Source organism: Eretmochelys imbricata, chromosome 5 (assembly GCF_965152235.1).
Source record: "Eretmochelys imbricata isolate rEreImb1 chromosome 5, rEreImb1.hap1, whole genome shotgun sequence".
NCBI classification, from domain to species: domain Eukaryota; kingdom Metazoa; phylum Chordata; order Testudines; family Cheloniidae; genus Eretmochelys; species Eretmochelys imbricata.
This window is the reverse complement of record NC_135576.1, coordinates 22,373,663-22,391,389: the sequence shown is the minus strand read 5'-3', so window position 1 is coordinate 22,391,389 and position 17,727 is coordinate 22,373,663. Positions and strand designations below refer to the sequence as shown.

The 17,727-nt window shown below is 41.6% G+C and overlaps 1 protein-coding gene across 1 annotated transcript in view; it reads left to right on the top strand.

Moving 5' to 3' along the window:
* The window catches only part of CCBE1 (collagen and calcium binding EGF domains 1), a 184,845-nt gene that overhangs the window by 149,290 nt on the left and 17,828 nt on the right, over nucleotides 1-17,727 (top strand). Inside the window, exons 3-6 of the mRNA XM_077816232.1 lie at nucleotides 456-508; nucleotides 10,191-10,325; nucleotides 10,992-11,129; nucleotides 17,362-17,468. Coding sequence (XP_077672358.1) covers nucleotides 456-508; nucleotides 10,191-10,325; nucleotides 10,992-11,129; nucleotides 17,362-17,468 — 433 coding nt within the window. The remainder of the gene's footprint in view (nucleotides 1-455; nucleotides 509-10,190; nucleotides 10,326-10,991; nucleotides 11,130-17,361; nucleotides 17,469-17,727) is intronic.

Sequence of the window (17,727 nt, the reverse complement as noted above, 5' to 3'; positions counted from 1 at the left end):
TTTTTGGAATTGAGAAGCTCTCCACAAACTTCTCCACTTCTCTCCAAACACTCACCTTTTAAAAGCGCAGTCATCCATCCTAAATAAGAGCCACAGAAAGCCCTGACTGAGGCAGAGCAGAGGGACACGATGCTCAGAGCTTTTTGGGGCCGAAGAACTTTGCTTTTCCACTTAGAGATCAGTATGCATCTAGGAGGGGAAAAGGCCTTTCATTTTGAAGTTTTCCATGCACCGTTTGTGCTAGTATGGATCATTTCAAATCTCTCTGTATACCCAGGAATAGAAATCACCAGTTTATTAATCAGTTTTTTGAATTAATGGCTTTTTAAATTTATTTTTGAGATCGGTTCTCAAATAGAACTTTTAAACCCTTTTAAAAAGTTGTTTTTAAAGGTCGTATCTCCTTTAAACAGCATTTTTATTTTACTTTATTTTATTGTATTTTTGTCTTTCAGGAAAAAATGCTGTAAGGGTTATAAATTTGTTCTTGGACAATGCATCCCCGAAGGTATGTGATTTTATTGTTCTAATCCTTCACATCCCAGTGCCATTAGCCATTTCTCATTTCTTCTGCTTTCTGTGCTGTTAATTTGGGAGAAAATACTGATTTAACCACAGGGTTGGTTGTCCCTGGTGTATCAGTGTGGGATTCGTTACCAGAAACAGCAATACGATAAATTCTGTGTCTTCAAAATATTTCAACTAGGAAGCTGGGTCTTGGCTCTCCCTACATACATCTGGGTGTATAGATCTTGTGATATGAATTAGTGTACACACAGAGCCATATTCTGCCCTTGGATGTGTGTTGAGAGCCATTTCACCCAGGAGTATTAGTCAGTGCAGCTAGGCCAGCAGCTAATTATTCCTTCTCTCCCAACAACAGCAGTGTGGAGGCTGGGAGAGGATAGTGCCTCGGAGGGGTATACTCCTGGGGTAGTGCAGCTTAGACATTGTCTCTTACACAGGGCTGTCCATAAAGGCAATGAGAATTATTCTGCATAGCTCATGCTGTGTTGGAAAGGGAGTGTTCTCTTTCTGGCATTAGTGAGTGAAGCTAAACCATATTTTGTAAATACAGTTTTTGGATCTCCTGAGTTCAAAGGTCTTGGAACATCTTTGTGATGGGTTCAGTCACAGAGCTCACCCGGGGACTGTCACCTGATGTGCTGAAATTACCCTGAGCCCATTTTACCTGCCAGTTGGAACTCCAGAACCCTGCCTTGTTGAGCCAGACATGCAAGCCTGCTGCAACACAGACCCAAGTCTGGTCCACACCCCCAAAGCTGCAGACTAAACTGAAAACAGTTCAGCAGGTTACCTGTCTCCAGCACCCAGACACCCAGTTCCCAATGGGATGCAAACCCCAAATAAATCCGTTTTCCTCTGTATAAAGCTTATACAGGGTAAATTCATAAATTGTCTGCCCTCTATAACACAGATAGAGAGAGATGCATAGCTGTTTGGTCCCTGAGGTATTAATCACTTACTCTGGGTTTATTAATAAACAAAAGTGATTTTATTAAGTATAAAAAGTAGGATTTAACTGGTTTCAAGTAATAACAGACAGAACAAAGTCAGTCACCAAGCAAAATAAAGCAAAGACATGCAAGTCTAAGCCTAATACATTAAGAAACTGATTAGAGGTAATATCTCACCCTCAGAGATGTTCCAATAAGCTTCTTTCACAGACTAGACTCCTTCCTAGTCTGGGCCCAATCCTTTCCCCTGGTACAGTCCTTGTTAGATCCAGCAGGCATCTCAGGTGTAAGTAGTGGTTTTCTCATGACTGGCAGCCCGCTTAGTCCTGCTCCACCCCCTTTTATAGTTTTGGCACAAGGCGAGAATCTTTTGTCTCTCTGGGTCCCCACCCCTCCTTCTAAATGGAAAAGTACCAGATTTAGGATGGATTTCATTATCAGGTGACATGGTCTAGTTTCCATTCCCCATGGGCTGTACACAGGAAGGCTTCCAAGTAACTGGGCCATTTACAACTGATTCTTTCTGGAGCACCCTTAATGGCCTCCACTTAATATGTTTACATCAGTGATACAAGTTTATGTCTTATTCTCCTAACTCCAGACATAGAAATAATACATGCAAACAAATAGGGTGAACACACTCAGTAGATTATAAGCTTTCTAATGACACCATACAAGGGGTATTTAGCATAAAGCATATTCCAGTAATGTCATATTCATAAGCATACTTTCATAAAGCATATGGAGGGGAACATCACAATTTGGATCATCTTTTAGAAAAGAATGAGATGCCTTTGCAAGTCAAGCTGTAGCTCATGGACACAACACATGGTGCTACCGGATGACAGGCATGAATTTTAAGGGCACAATCTGAAGTCAATTGACATCACCGGGTGTCTCTCCAGTAACTTCAGTAGGATTTGGACCAGTCCCTAAAATAGTTATTCACAAAACTTCTTCACATAAGACATCTCCTCTTCTCACTGACTTCCCTGGTGCAGGATCAAGCCATATATGCAGAGCTAAGACTGACTGCAAAGCTGCAAAATCCTCTTGCTGCAGGCAAACTCTTTAAGCTGAAAATAAAAAGCCTGTGCTGGGTAACACATCTGTACAAGGACAATGCCACACTGGGACTATGGAGTTGGTCAGTGAGCTTTCTTAGTATGAGATGTAAACATTTTGAAGGGAATATGGTCATGGTAGGGTAGGGTAAAGTCGTTCTTGAGAGACCCAGTGAACTGCTTGTTCTTTGGCTTATAAATTCTGGCCAACAGGTTCCTCCCAGCTGTGGATCTTGCTGCCATTTGCCCCTGGGTGAGTGAGTGAGTTCGTTGTCAGATAGCAACACTTTGTGACAAAAAACAGCCACCTCCTAAAAATATTGATCCTCGTGCTGTCAGTGTGGTGAGAAATTCAAAGTGCTCCCAGCACAAGACCCAGCAGAGCTGCTGCAAGAATGGATGATGTTTGAATGAGATCAGTTCAACTTGGTCTGCTTATGCTAATGATTTTGATTTTGGGCTTTGCCTTTGTGTTTGTGCAGGGAGCTCATGGCAGGAATGGTAAGCTACAGTGTGAGAGACCGAGATTGAGTAGAAGCATGATGTTGGATTGAAGAAATTTTTGGTTTTGTAGACTAGAGAGAGAGAGAAACAGAAACAGAGACCATATAGAATGGAAAGAATGCAGGCTCTCTGCAAATCCATCCCCTGGCTTTCTTAGGATGGTGTCTCCAGTAAAATAGCTTGTGTCTGTAGTGATTATTCACTAAGAATCAGAGATTGTGGGAGAAGAAACAGGGTTATGGATAAGAAAAAAGCCACAACAAAAGAGAATTGGTGCTTCTAGTTTTGACCTATTCAGATTTAGGTGAACCTGAAAGTAGCTCTTAATTATGATTCCATTGACTTTAGTTATGCTGTCCCTGGGCTCTGGATCTTAACAAGCTTGGAGCATTTCTTTCTTTAAATGAACTTGTTTGCTGGCTGTGGTTTCTCTACCTCCCTCTTTGTATCCTCCGTTAGGCCTCATATCAACCTGACCTGAGTTTCACCTTGAATTTCACAGACCTAAGGAACAGTGGAAACAGCTGAAACTGTTTGGGGCCATAGTGTATAAACTAGAAACACTATGATTCAGGGAAACACTCTTTTAACTTACTCTGTTAAAATGTAACCACTCCCCACACATCGTTTCATCATAATCTTGGCAGTATGAGTGTGCTTGAAATGCATATCTCAACCCAGGCACATAAGTATATTACAGATGTCTCAGGTTGTTAGCTTCTTTATTAAAGTATATCTTTGCCTTTTAGCCATTACTGGCAAATCACAACACCAAGAAAGCAATTGTAGTACCGTCTTCCTGTGCAACTAGCAGTGAGTACAAGGAAGGGCTTAGGAGCTAAAGCAGACCCTGCTCCATCTACTCTTTTATGTCTGCCTCAGAAAGACCTGGTTCTCCTTCTGGGGCAGGTGTTTTTTAAATAGTCTCTCCTCCCTAAGGCAATGGCATTGTCATTGATCTTCAACCTTCTTCCTGTCATTTCCGTTCATTCTCCTTTCCCTGTTCTACCTTGTCCTACTCTGGGGATAATGATATTTAGAAAAGCAGTTTGAGACTGAGTGCTAAGTACTATTTTATTGTTGCCTCTCTGACATCTCCTTCTGCCCCACTTTCTCAAACCAAACATGTCAAAAATAGAACTTCTCATCTTTTCTCCAGAACTTCCTCTCTCTCTGTCTTACTATTCATGGTTGACAATTCCATTCTCTCTTCCTTCTCTGGGCTCAGCCTAAAGCAAAGCACACATGCTTGTAGCCTGGATCAAACATTCAGGGAGCATCCATGGTAGCTTTTACAAATATGTTCACTACTGTGAGTTTCTTGATGAAGATTAACTGGAGATAAGAGTCTAGTGTAGACAAACCCTGGTCAGATTCTCCTTCCTCAGTATCCCCATTGCCAAAAATTCTGCTTCATCCTTTCTGGTCTCTTTCTTTATCACCTGTCCATTCTTCAGTCCATCCACATGCTGCAGCCAGAATTATTTGACCTTTTCTATGGTTTCCCTCCAATACTGCTAATATGAAGAGTGATTAACAAGATCAGACAGGACAATGCCAGGGTCATCCCTATAGTACCAAGCTGGCTGAGACAGATTTGGTATTCTTACCTGCTTCACCTGTGTGTCCAACCTGCATTCAAGCTTTCAATCATCCTTTATCTCCTCTTCTAGAGTGCAGATAGCGTGCTTCACCCCAACTGAGGGGACTTCTGCCTCAGGGCATTCAGAAGATTAGAATCCGCCTGCTCAACAGGAGTACAACAAGTATTACTAAACAGTGAAAAAGAGTCAACTAAAATTACCTTCAGAAATAGGAAAGATTCAAGTACTACTGTCACTGTGACAGTGTAGTGCCTGAATTTTCTTTGCTTTCAGTCATCTTGCACCTGCTGAACCTGAAGAAATCAGGTTATCAGTTATCTCTATTAAGGTTCATCTGGCTGCAATATCAGCACTTCATCCCCCACTGGAAGGGTTTTCCATATTTGCTCACCCTATGTCTTCAAGATTTATTAAGTGTTTAGGGAACCTCTCCCACAGTTTAAGGATCCTACTCCTACTTGGGATCTCAACCTGTACTTAAGTACCTCATGGGACCTTTGTTTGCCATAGGCTGAACCTGCTTTCTGCTTCAGTTATCTATGAAGATGGCCTTTCTAGTAGCCATCATTTCAGCTCACAGACTTGGGGAGACTGGGGCCTTGATGGCAGACCCTCCATTTATGATATCTTTCAAGGACAAGATCTGTTAATGGCCACCATAAATTCTTACCTAAAGTGCTGTTGGATTTTCATTAACCAGGCCATTCATTACCAGGTGTATTTTCCCCTAAACCACGTACATCTCTGTATGAGACAGATATTAGATGGGCATTGGTCTCTTATCTAGATAGGACCAAGCAATTTTGGAAATCACCTTGATTTTTTGTCTCTATCACAGAGAGATCCAAGGAGTCCACAATCTCTACACAGAGACTTTCAAGGGGGATCTCTGGGTGTATCATCGCTTGCTATAACACAACTAGTGCTCTACTTTCCCCAAGGATAATAGCACACTCTACCAGATCACAGGCAACTTCCACAGCTTTAATCTATAACATTCCAGTGTCTTAGATATGCAAAGCTGCTACACAGACTTCAGTGCATACTTTTTGTAAACACAATGCCTTGGTCCACAACACCAGATCTGATGCGATGCTTGGTTGTGCTGTACTGTCTTCAATCTTAGACTCAATTCTGAAGCTCCTTAAGGGTCCTTAAAGAGATTGTGCAGGGGCAGAAATTAGCTATGGGAGTGAGCTTCACCATCGTGGCTTCCTGTGAACGCAGACCTTCTTGGTCCTAAGCCTGACCACACCAGGCAAGAGAGAGGGACCACGATGACATTGCTCCTCCTCTGGCTCCAGCTGAATCCTGAACACCACCTGAGATGAAAGGGGATTGGACTTTAACAACAATCTCCAGCCCATTTCAACTAACTTCTTCTGTTTTCCCCAAAAGGACAGGTGTTACCATCTTTGATACCATCTAAGAGACTGGTTTCAGAGTAGCAGCTGTGTTAGTCTATATTCGCAAAAAGAAAAGGAATACTAGTGGCACCTTAGAGACTAACCAGTTTATTTGACCATAAGATCACGAAAGCTTATGCTCAAATAAATTGGTTAGTCTCTAAGGTGCCACTAGTACTCCTCATCTAAGAGACTGTCAAACAAGGGGATTTTTCATGTGTGGATACTGCTCGGAGGTCATCTGAAGTGGAAGCACCCATAAGGACACTATTTGAAGAAGAGGTTACTCACCTTGTGCAGTAACTGTGGTTCTTCAAAATGTGTGTCCCTATGGATGCTCCACTACCTGTCCTCCTCCCCTCTGCTTCAGACCGTTCTTTGTTGGACATTCAAATAGAGAAGGAACTGAGCGCCGTTCACCCTTGCGGCTCCATATACTTTGGCGTGCACCATGAGGTCGTATAGCACATGCATGGGTCGAACAGACACTGCCAACAGAAAATCTCTGATTAAGGGCTTGAGAGGCACATGCACACCTGAAGTGGAGCACCATGGGGACACACATCTTGAAGAAACACAGTTACTGCACAAGGTGAGCAATTTCTTCTGCTCTTCAAACACAGCACTGAGTTGGTTTATAGTTAAAATAAAACAAATGTATTAACAAGAGGACATAGATTAAGTGATGCCAAGTAAAAGGAATAAAGTTAGAAAGGGAAACCAGCAAATAAAAGTGAAAATGCATCTAAAAGTCTACAACTAAATTTAGTAAGCTACAGGCTTTGTTCAAGATGCTTTCTCTCATTGGTCTTCCTTCTTCTCAGCCATGGCTGACTTTCCCTCAGTCAGGACCTTCCACAGAAGTACAAGATGCTGGCTTCCCTTGTCTTCCTAGGTGAAAGGTCTTTGCCTAAGCAGGTTTCTCGCCTATATTCAGTTTGCAGAGACTTCAACTCCTCCATTTTTCTCAGCATGCAAGAGCCATCTTTCCCAGCTTGCAAGAGCTCTGTTCCCTTGTGTCTGTCTAGTGATGGATGCCAAAGATGGCTTCCGTCTTTGCTTATGTCTTCCAAAGTTCAGTGACGTTGTTTCAAGAGGCAGGATGACCTCATTCTGTTTTCCCCTTTCTATGAGCTTCCCATCACCCTGTATGTAAATGGGGCTTCCATTGTTTTGATTCCCCCATGCTTAATTGATATAGGAGACAGGTAAATAGCTGTGACATTCCCTCCTGTCTGGGCGAGACCTGTTTCTCCTTTTGTTTAGACACAGACTGTAAAGCTTAATATCAATGGAAATCCATAATTCCTTATGCAGTGTTTATGCACACATTTTACGATGGTATTAATCACCAGTGTGTCATTTGCTTTCATAAAACATCTCACTCAATAAACTTTTATAATACAGTAATATTGTCTTCAATCAGTTGATTCAATTACTTATCATTTGAGGTTCAGATCCCCCTGAACTTAATCGTGCAGAGGTTCAGACTTTATCGCGCAGATAACGTTTCTGTTCTCTGCTGGAAGCTATCTCCTCCCCCTCTTGATAGCTCGGTAGCTTTGTTTACCTAATATGTAAATGGCCCTTCGTTGTCTCTGCCTGATGATTGTGCTAGGCAGAGAAGCAAATACGCATTCTTTCATCTAGGGCAGAGCTGCTTACCAATTCCCCTGACATGCCTGGCTTGTGCAAATTTTAGTCATCATTCCTGCCTATATCCATAACTCTTAATACACACCCCATATATAAATCATGAAATAATATTAATGATCAGTGAGTTTCCAGTGACATATTACATAATACCTTTTAGATACAGATTATAAACACAGTGAGTTGGGGCACGCTGAATTGATCAGGCCCACTGAAACACATTACCTGATGTGCCACAACTCCCCTTCCTATTTCTCTGCCTCTTCCCGTTTAAGAGAGCTTCTCCCCTCCGCGCCTCCTGGTTGCATATACTGGTTCAAGTGGGGTTTTTCCAGAGGCTAGGAAACAAAGAAAGGGCTTTTGGTATAAAAGGATGAGCTTGAACTGGCACAGGTCCTTCCTTTGATTCAGCAAGTGGACAGGATCCTCTGTCCAAGGTGGTGGTGGGGGGTCCCAACCCTTGCCGAAGGGTTGGAAGGACTTTGGCTTACTGGGACCCCATAGGACTGATGGGTGGTCTCTGGGTAAGCTTTTCTCATGTATATAGGAACTTTCATTTGTTTTTTCTGTAATGCTTTTACTCTAAGAATGAAAGTATTTTGCTGTATGAAGACTGGCTGGTAACTGGTGTACACTGCTGTAGCCCCTGAAGAGAGGTTAACCACATGGGCCAGACCTTGGTCAGACCTGCTGGGGAAATCACACTGTGGTGCAGAGGGGCTACAAGCCTCAACCCCTGGTCTGCGGGGAGAGAAGTGCAGCTCTCTGTCTGACACAAGTAATGGCTGAGAGCCTGAGACCTTTAGAGGGTGCCTTCAAGGAAGACCAGGAGTGGGAGCAAAGTGCAGTTAAGTCTGCAACTGTGATGGGGCTTAACCTGCATTACCATCTATCAGTAATTTGTTATGACATTTGATCTTTTGGAAAATTCTGCAATTCACAAGGTGGCTGCTAGTCACTAGTATGAATCAGAATATTTCTTCAACAGTCAATCAATAATTTTTAAAGTACGGTATATATGCAAAGAGTGTTGGAATGTTGGCAAAAACATTTAGATTTTACTTAGATTTACATTTTCTTAAATTGCAAGCTTTTGGGGGCAGGCACTGTCTTTTTGTTCTGTGTTTGTACGGTGCCTGAGGCAGTGGGTTCCTGGACCACGGTTACAGGTCCTTGTTGCCAAAATAATACAAGCAACAATTAAAAATAATATATATTTTTAAAAGGTTAGAAACAGTGGACTGGCCCTTTTATAAACTCTGAATTAAACATGTAGAAGTTTTTTTTTAAATGATATAAAGCAACACTGTCATGAATTTTGATATAAACTCTAAGAGCCTGCAGCAGCGCTTATCCAGACTTGCTTTGGGCCCTGCCAGTGCCTCAGTTTGCCCTTCTTCTCCAGCTAATCAACCTTCACACTGAGGGAATGTCTTTACTGCAGAGTTAACTTGGGTGATTGGCATCTTGGTCTGAGCATTGTTAGCCTCGCCAGGGCATTAGCATCCAGACTCTAAAGCCCTACCTAAATCATTGTGTCCTCTCTGGTACTGCACTCACCTGTATATGTCACTCGGACTTCTGGGGGCATATCCCATGGATCTTAGTGCTATGGTAAGATGAGCCACTCTGTAATTCCTTCCCAGTGAATTGTGGGAGAATTTGTCTATGGTTCTGGACTTCTGGGGGGAATTGTGGGAAAGCACTGGATGACTATCATCACTGGTGTGATTTAGCCTACATCCTCATTGCAAAGTGAATGGTTACCAGCCCAAATGAAAGCTTCACTTGGGCTTCAGCCTATACCCCCAGAGGGCCAAGTGGAAAGCTCCACTACACTCTGGTAAGAGGCTTAGTATCAGATGCTAGTCAGCACATTTATATTATTAAAAACGGTGATATCTTATTAACTATGTGCTCTTTGCTTGGGCAATTAGGGTAGGTTTGGTGCAGTTAATGTATTTTTTTAACTAACTTTTCTTTCTGAAACGTTTTCTCAATGTATTTGCCACTGAATTATCTGTAAGCTATTGTATAGTATATTACACAGCAGCTGTTGCTTCTGTCACTTGTGAATTTGGGGAGGGGAAAAAAAGCAAATATTTCCCTGAGAATAATTACTAATTCTCTGCAACCAAAGCAGCATATTAATTATTATTTTATTATATTGTAGCACCTAGGAGCCTTATTTGTGCTAGGATCCCATTGTGCAAGGTGCTGTACAAACACAAAGAAAGTGCCTCTTTCTCAAATTATTAGACCTGTAGAAAAGCTGTGGCTAGGAATTATAATTCCCCAATAAAACATTAGTTACGTTTTGTGACAATCTCACTTGTGTTTCTTCCATCTGCTGTGATAATGCAGTTGGACTTTGTTAATGAACAATAACATAAGATGAGATAAAATATCAAATCATATGGTTGTCCTAAACACATGAGCCTGCTTCCAATGTTTCCCTTAAGCACGCTTTTCTCTCTTTAGACTACGATGTGTGTGCAGAAGCTCCGTGTGAACAGCAGTGCACAGATAACTTTGGACGTGTCCTTTGTACATGTTATCCTGGATACCGGTATGACCGTGAGAGACACAGGAACAGAGAGAAACCCTACTGCCTAGGTGGGTATGAAGAACATGTCACATTTATCTTTGGTTAAGGCTGTGTCCTGCGTCAGGCAGAATTTTCAATTTTTTAGAAATTCTTCAGAGAAGAAGTTGAATAGTGCTAGACCCTTTCCTCTTACTTTCCTTCATTCTTTTAGTATGCGTGCTTTTAATTGATTTAAGTAAATAGCTGTATAAGTTTCCCCCCCCCCTTGTTAATTCCTTCCCCATGCAGTCTCTGAGCAGTATTCAAGGTCTTTGGCAATGAAACAGGGCACAATTCTCACATCAAACTGAAAACCAGGGAAATTATGTTAAATTATGAAAGCAAACCTCTGAGATTCAGTTCAGATTGTAACTCCTAATTCAGGGATTTATACCACTCCCAGCTAACTCAGTAGCGCTACCTTGCATGGGTGAGTATTTACATGAGCCAAGGTTTTCAGGATCAAGTTTTGATGCAAGGACTTGTCAAGAGGTAGTCATGTGTAAAGGGCCATGCATGTTAATAATTATAATATAATTGATGTGAAACTGTGGCCCAGGCCCCCTGAAGTTCTGTGGTTGCTTGACCATCCATTCAGAATCCCTTCAGATAATGGAACCAGTAAGGGAAATATCTTATTTGATCTCTGAACCTCTGTAACTTTTGGGGGATTCTCAACATTTGTTCAACTTCAGATATCGATGAGTGTGCCACAAACAATGAGACTCTCTGCTCTCAAATCTGTGTCAACACCTTGGGCAGTTACAGATGTGAATGTCATGAAGGCTATATCCGAGAAGATGACGGGAGGACTTGCACCAAAGGAGACAAAGGTATATACTAGCGTGCAGTAATATCCTGGGCCAAATATAGCCTAAGAAAACTGATGCATCATAGAGAGGGAGCTGTGGAAATGTAATACAGCCAATGCCAAATTCAGGTGCCCTGGGGTAACAGAACTGAATCTGGTCCATTGACTTTAGATTACTAAAAAGCAAGTGAACTATCCAAAGGCTGTACCATGCTTCCATAGTCCTCTGTCCATGGTGCTCCTAGGAACAGTCACTGTCTAGAAAACCCCTATGGATGGCCCTGGCCTCCCATTGAACATCTCAGGGGCTCCACAGGGTTTTGGGGCTAGCATCTCACTGTCCTGCAGGGGTGCAAAACACACGGCCCTCTGGCTGATGGAATGTTTGGGAAGAAAACCCCAGTAGGAGAATCTCTTGGTGATTTCTTCTCCTTTAGCCATGGGAGGGGGCAACCAGGTACTGTCTCATAATGTGATCCATACAGAAGATATGTGTACCTCATTCAGTGTCTTGATATAGTGTACATTCATGGCAAACCTAGGTTCTCATCAACTAGACCACTACTGTAACAATGTAAAAAAATCTATGTGAGCATAAGCCTTTTATTGCCCCTGAGATACTGTACTCTTGAGTTCCCAGGGCAATTCCCATGGCTTGTTCTGGAGCTACCTTTTCCCTGTAATTAGCATTTAATGAACTGTAATGTCTGCGTGTGAGAGGAGTGAAAATGAAAAGCTAGTATTTTGAAGCATGTGGAAAAGATTCTCCCTGGAGGGGAAGGGTAGGTGAATAATGAATCTAGCTCTTACTACTTAATTTAGACCACTTTGTCTGAAACACATAAAATACTTGCAGCTAACATAATAATAATAAGCCAAATCTTAATACAGGGGTAACTAAGAATAGAATTTAGTTCAGTGTGGGATCTCACTTAGAGGAAAATGAGCCAGATTCTGACCTCCATAAATCCAAAATCGCTAAAGTGGCTTTAGTCTGTATTTACACTAATACCAATGAGATTAGCAGATGGCCCAGTGTTAGTGCTTTTGAGCTTTCAGGCACACACCAAAATCATACCTGGAGAGTCAACTTATGTTTTAATAATCTAAACCAGTAGGCTAAATTCCATCTGTGGCTGTAGAGTTCTTGAATTCCATGGCACTGAAGTTAATTGGATGGCACTGTTGCAACAGAGATCAGAATTTGTTCCAATAAATATAGAATGTTGAGCTTTTCGGCTTTTTGTTTTATTTGAACATTGGTATTAAGTATAAAAGTGTTTGCCATCATCCAATGCCTTTAAATTAATAAACGTTGGGATAATTTAAATTAATCACAGATACAGAAAGTTAGTAACAGAGGGGGGAAAAAAGAAAAAAATTGAAAACATCTTTTGATGAACTTCAGGTTACATACAGTTGGCTCACCTATTAATGACTGAAAGTACATTTTATATCACTGACTTTTCCAAACCCCAGCTGGACAATAGGCACAAACATTTTGTAATTTTTATTTGTCCCACTGAAAACATGTATCTGGAGCACCCCAGGTTTCTGCGATTGCGCTTTGTAGCTTTCAAATATTTATAATTCTTTTATTTATAAAGATGTCATTAACAAAAAGTGTGTTGTCACTAATACCCTTGCAGATATATTTATAATTAACATTTCCTCTGTAATTCAAGCTTTCTGACAGAGGAATGTCCATAGCATTCAGGATTATTGACTGTTGAAAATATTCTAGGCATTTGTAAATGAACTTCAGCTATCTGCAAACAGCAGTTTGTAACACAGTTTTCTTTCCACTATAATCCATGTCTCCTGTGTGGCATAGGACACCATCTCTCAGTTACCAGCAGCAGTTGGAGAGGCAGCATGCAGAATCTAAGGGCTACATTCTGCTCTGTTACACCAGCGTAAATCTAGAATAATTTCACAGATTTCAGATGTAAATGAGAGCAGAATTTGGCCCTACCTATTTTTGTATTAAGCACACTAGCCTGCAAAATACTGGCGAGCACGCAGAACAAGAGGATTTTCAGCAGGTGACTTCCAGGTCTATAAATTATATGCCACCTGGTGGTAAATGTAAGTTCCTGCACCATTATAAAACAGCAACACATTTAAGTTGTAATAACCTTATAAAGAACAATAGAGTCACATTATATAGGTCGCTGGAACACTAAGGCAAATTTTCTGACAATATTTTGTTTGAGACAACATAAAAACAGACAAAAATCTGACATCTCACCATAATTCCAAATATAACATACCTTACACAGAGAGTTAATAATTGTTTACTCTGCAAAGCCAGAAGAATTGGCCCTATTCTACTAGCAGTGGATTGGATTAAATATGCTTTGGATTTGTACATCAGGCACCAAAAGGGGCTGCATCCTTGCTGCTTCAGCAGTCATTTTTCACATTACAGAGACAATACAGTTACACACTCAAAGGTGGACAAACTAAACCTTCTCTGCAGTCTGAGCCCAGATAATACAACACAGATGATAAACTAAATAATCTCTGTGCAAAGAATGCATTCAGAACAGCTCCCTGTAGAGATCTCCTCCTGGCAGGATCTCTCTCTCTTCCAGCATAAGCAAGATCGTGACTTCCAGCGTATGCTAAAGAAACATACTGCCTCTCCAAGCAGTTTTCTTATCAATAGCAGCTGCAGGGCTCACCAGTAACGAGGTAAAGGGCTCTGAAGAAGGCCAACAAAACATCATGTGAGCTGGACTTAATTGTTTGTACTGTAGGAGGCCTTCTAAGATGGGACAGGTTCAAAGGGACTCTGTCAAGTAGTTTAGCCCCCAGATTCAAGTTTTATACAATGCAAACTGTTTATTTAAACATCCCACTGAAGTGTTGGTGAACCCTGGGGTTGCCAAGTTTTACTCTGCCTGAATTCAGTATCTGCACCAATGATGACTGCCTCAGAATCTCATTGCTTCCTTGACCAATGGGCATGACCCAGATGGATTCTGGTTCTATTCAGAAGTGGACACACTCTGGATCTGATGTCTGGGGTCACAAGGTAGTGATGGATGACTGTTTTCATGGTCAGAACATCACCTCCCTTTGGTGTACATCAGGGGAATCCTGCCGTGCACAAGTCGGGAAATAGGGAGATATCTTATCCTTGTTCTCACCAGCGTGTTGGATTGTGTTTTGATGGTCACAGAGACTACTGGATCCAACTAGATTCACACAATTCTCTGCAGCATGATCCTTTCCAACTATTAGACCACCTCACTGATGGCTGCAGTCAACTATTATAACGATATTTTGTTGATGCACGGACCTTTGCTCTACATCGGTCGTACAGATGAACTGGATTATATATTAGAACTAGGGGCAAATTCAGTGTTTCTTATACACCGCTCAGTCCCACTGGTTCCAATGGGATTGCATGGGGTTAAAGACAGCAGAGAAAGCTGGCAATTTTTCTCTGACTGTTGTTGCTTTCAGCAACATTTCTCAACACAGTCCAGTCATCAGGGGTGTTGGGGGTGAACTCATTGGGATAAAATAAAAATTGAAAGGGACTTTGGTTTAATACTTGTTCCAAACCAACATTTTTACTGTAGTTTAAAAACAGACAAGCCTAATTATCTTTTTATTTTTAAAATGATGCATGTCTCTGTAATTCCTGCTTTTGTCTAGAAATACTGGCACAAAAATATTCACATTTTTAAAAAGAAGTTGAAAAGTTGGGAGAATGTGCAGAATTTGAGGTCTGGAAAAAATGCCTTGCAGGGAAAGACTTAAAGAGCTCAGTCTGTTTAGCTGATCAAAAAGAAGATCAAGAGGTGACTTGATTTCTGTGTAGAAGTACTTTCACAGGAAGAAAACATTAGGTATTGAAGGGCTCTTTAATCTAGCAGAGAAAGGCACAGCAAGAACCAGTGGCTGGACATTAAAGACCGACACATTCAAATGGGAAACAAGGCACAAATTTGTAACCGTGCAATGCAACAAACTACCAAGGGAGATGGTGGATTCTCCATCTTTTGATGTCTTCAGATCAAGCCTAAGTGCCTTTCTCAAAGATATGCTTTAGCCAAACCCAACTTATTGGGCTAAGTGCAGGGGGTAACTGCGTGAATTTTATGGCCTGTATTATTCAGGAGGTCAGACTAGACGATATAATGATCCCTTCTGGTCTTAAATTGATGAATCTGTGGCGAATATGATGAGGGAAGCTGTTCTCCAAGTATTACCATCTTGTACACTATTAGGAAGCACTGGAAAGCTCACAAAGGAGCCTGGTATTTCTAGCTGAAAAAAGGACCAAATAAAATTCAGAGGAGTATTTGAGGGATGTTCTAATGCCCAATGCAATCAGTGAAAAGACTCCTATTGGCTACAGTGAGTGTTAAATGAGGCACTTGATAAGCATATGAGTGCTTAGATGCTTGTCTGAATCTCCTAATCTTTTGACTATTCATGACTAATTCTGATACCCTTAATACTGATGATCAGCTAACCTTACCTCCTCTTTATCATCTTCCTCTTCGTACTTTAGGACAAGGAAGTACAGGGCATGTTTCTGATCTGACATACCAAGATAAGAAAAATAAACCTCTCTCTCTCAAAGGCAGAACTACTTGTTGCAGTGGATCCCAAAAGGCTTCCTGGGTGTGGAGTCTGGTAGAATAATCCTACAGAAAAATCAATTGGCTGTGAAGCTGTATTAGTATCCTGGTGTATTACTAAGGTTAAGATTCTGTCACGGGTATTTTTAGTAAAAGTCAGGGACAGGTTGAGGGCAATAAACAAAAATTCACAGAAGCCCGTGACCTGTCCCTGTTCCCGTAGTCCCGAGGTTGGCTGCAGCCACTGTTCTGGCGGCCCTGGGGCAGACGGCAGGTCACCTGTTCCAGCGGTTCCCCCCCCCCCCCCGACTGCTGTTCTGAGTGCCCAGGGGCTGGGTTACCAGTCAGCTGTTCCGGCTGCCACTGCTCTAGCAGCCCCGGCGCTGATCGCTGGCCAGCTGTTGCGGTGGCCCCTGGGGTGACTGCTGGTCAGTTGTTTGGCAGCCCGGGGCTGGCCACCGGTCAGCTGTTCTGGTAGCCGCTGCTCCAGCCCTGGCCCAGAAGAAGTCACGGAGGGCCCAGAATGTCACAGAACCCGTGACTTCAGTGACAGAATCATATCCTTATGTATTACAGAAGAACATGATGAATGTGAATTTTTTTACATTGGACACAGTAAATATATATATATATCCAAAAGTCATGTCCTTAATACTATACTAAAAGAAAGCCTGTTTGTATTTAGTGTTGCAGTTTTATTTTTCAAAAGCAGTGCACATTTTTGAAAACATGACCCAAACAATTATACTAAAGTATGTTTTCAAATGAGCAGGTATAACACAATAGCTAAGCGTGCTGCTGCTGGTCCATTTAGAGGCAAACGGCTACTATTGCTACTAGCGTTCCTCCGTTAACTCCAGTCGCAGAAGTCTGTACCATAATTCTGAAGGTCCAGCGTTTGAACCCTCCTACTATTGGCTCTTGTGGATGATCATTACCCAAGCCTACATGTGGGACAACTATTAAAACAATGATTGTTTGTTTGTGATGCTAAAGTGATTAGCTCTGTGTGAGGCCAACAATAATAAGGTTGAAATGCTTATTTTCAGGGTTATTCTGCAGATTCCGCAACAGATTCATTCTTACATACCTAACGATTATAGTGACCTTTTCTCTAACTTGGCTGTAAACCTTTACCACGAATCCCAATTCTCAGCCCTGTTCGCTCTTGGAGCTCCATTGCACGGCAGAATAGTCAGTGTTGATAAAGACCGGTTTTGTGCAAATTGAGTAAGATTGTCACGTTGCATGGGGTTTGAGTGTCATTTACAATATTTGAAAAGTGGCGGTTGGAGGGGATTGTAAATCATTTTGGATCTATAGGGCTGGCCTAGTGTAAATGCACAGATAAAAGTACAAGTGTAAACATTTTCAGATATAAAAGAGGAAAAGGGCATTTCAGGCTGTTAACTGGAAACAGCTGCGTTTAAAATGTGGCCTGTACTGCCTCTGTGAAATTGCTCAGCCTTACGTTGTGATTCATAATTGAAAAGCTGGTAATGGCATGAGCCTCTCTTCCTTTCACACTGTTGGGTAGCATAAAAATCGCAAAGGCTGTTCTGTGGCACAGTAGCTTTTGCAACTGCTGTATGCTTTTCTTTCCTTTGGGTTTTCTTCCCTTTTAAAATATATTGGAAATTGTTTTAATTTTAGCTGGGCTTTCTGAGAAGGCTGACAACGTGGTGAAAGCAGGAACCTGTTGTGCCTCTTGTAAGGAATTTCATCAGATAAAGCAGACGGTTTTACAACTAAAGCAAAAGGTACAAACATTTTGTCAGTCACATCGTTGCATTGTACATTTTAAAGGTGTAAATTAGAGACTAGATACAGCTGCAATTCTTCTTAGGGTACCTTTAAACATACCAGTGTTCATGAATCACAGCCACGTGAGGCTTGTGTTCATGAAATAGGGTGTAGCAGCATTTTAAAATCATGTGTGAATGGCAGCAATTGCTATTCCACAGACCTCATCCAAACAGATTGCTAATCAAATCAAATTCAGTGGTAGCTTTGAGATAT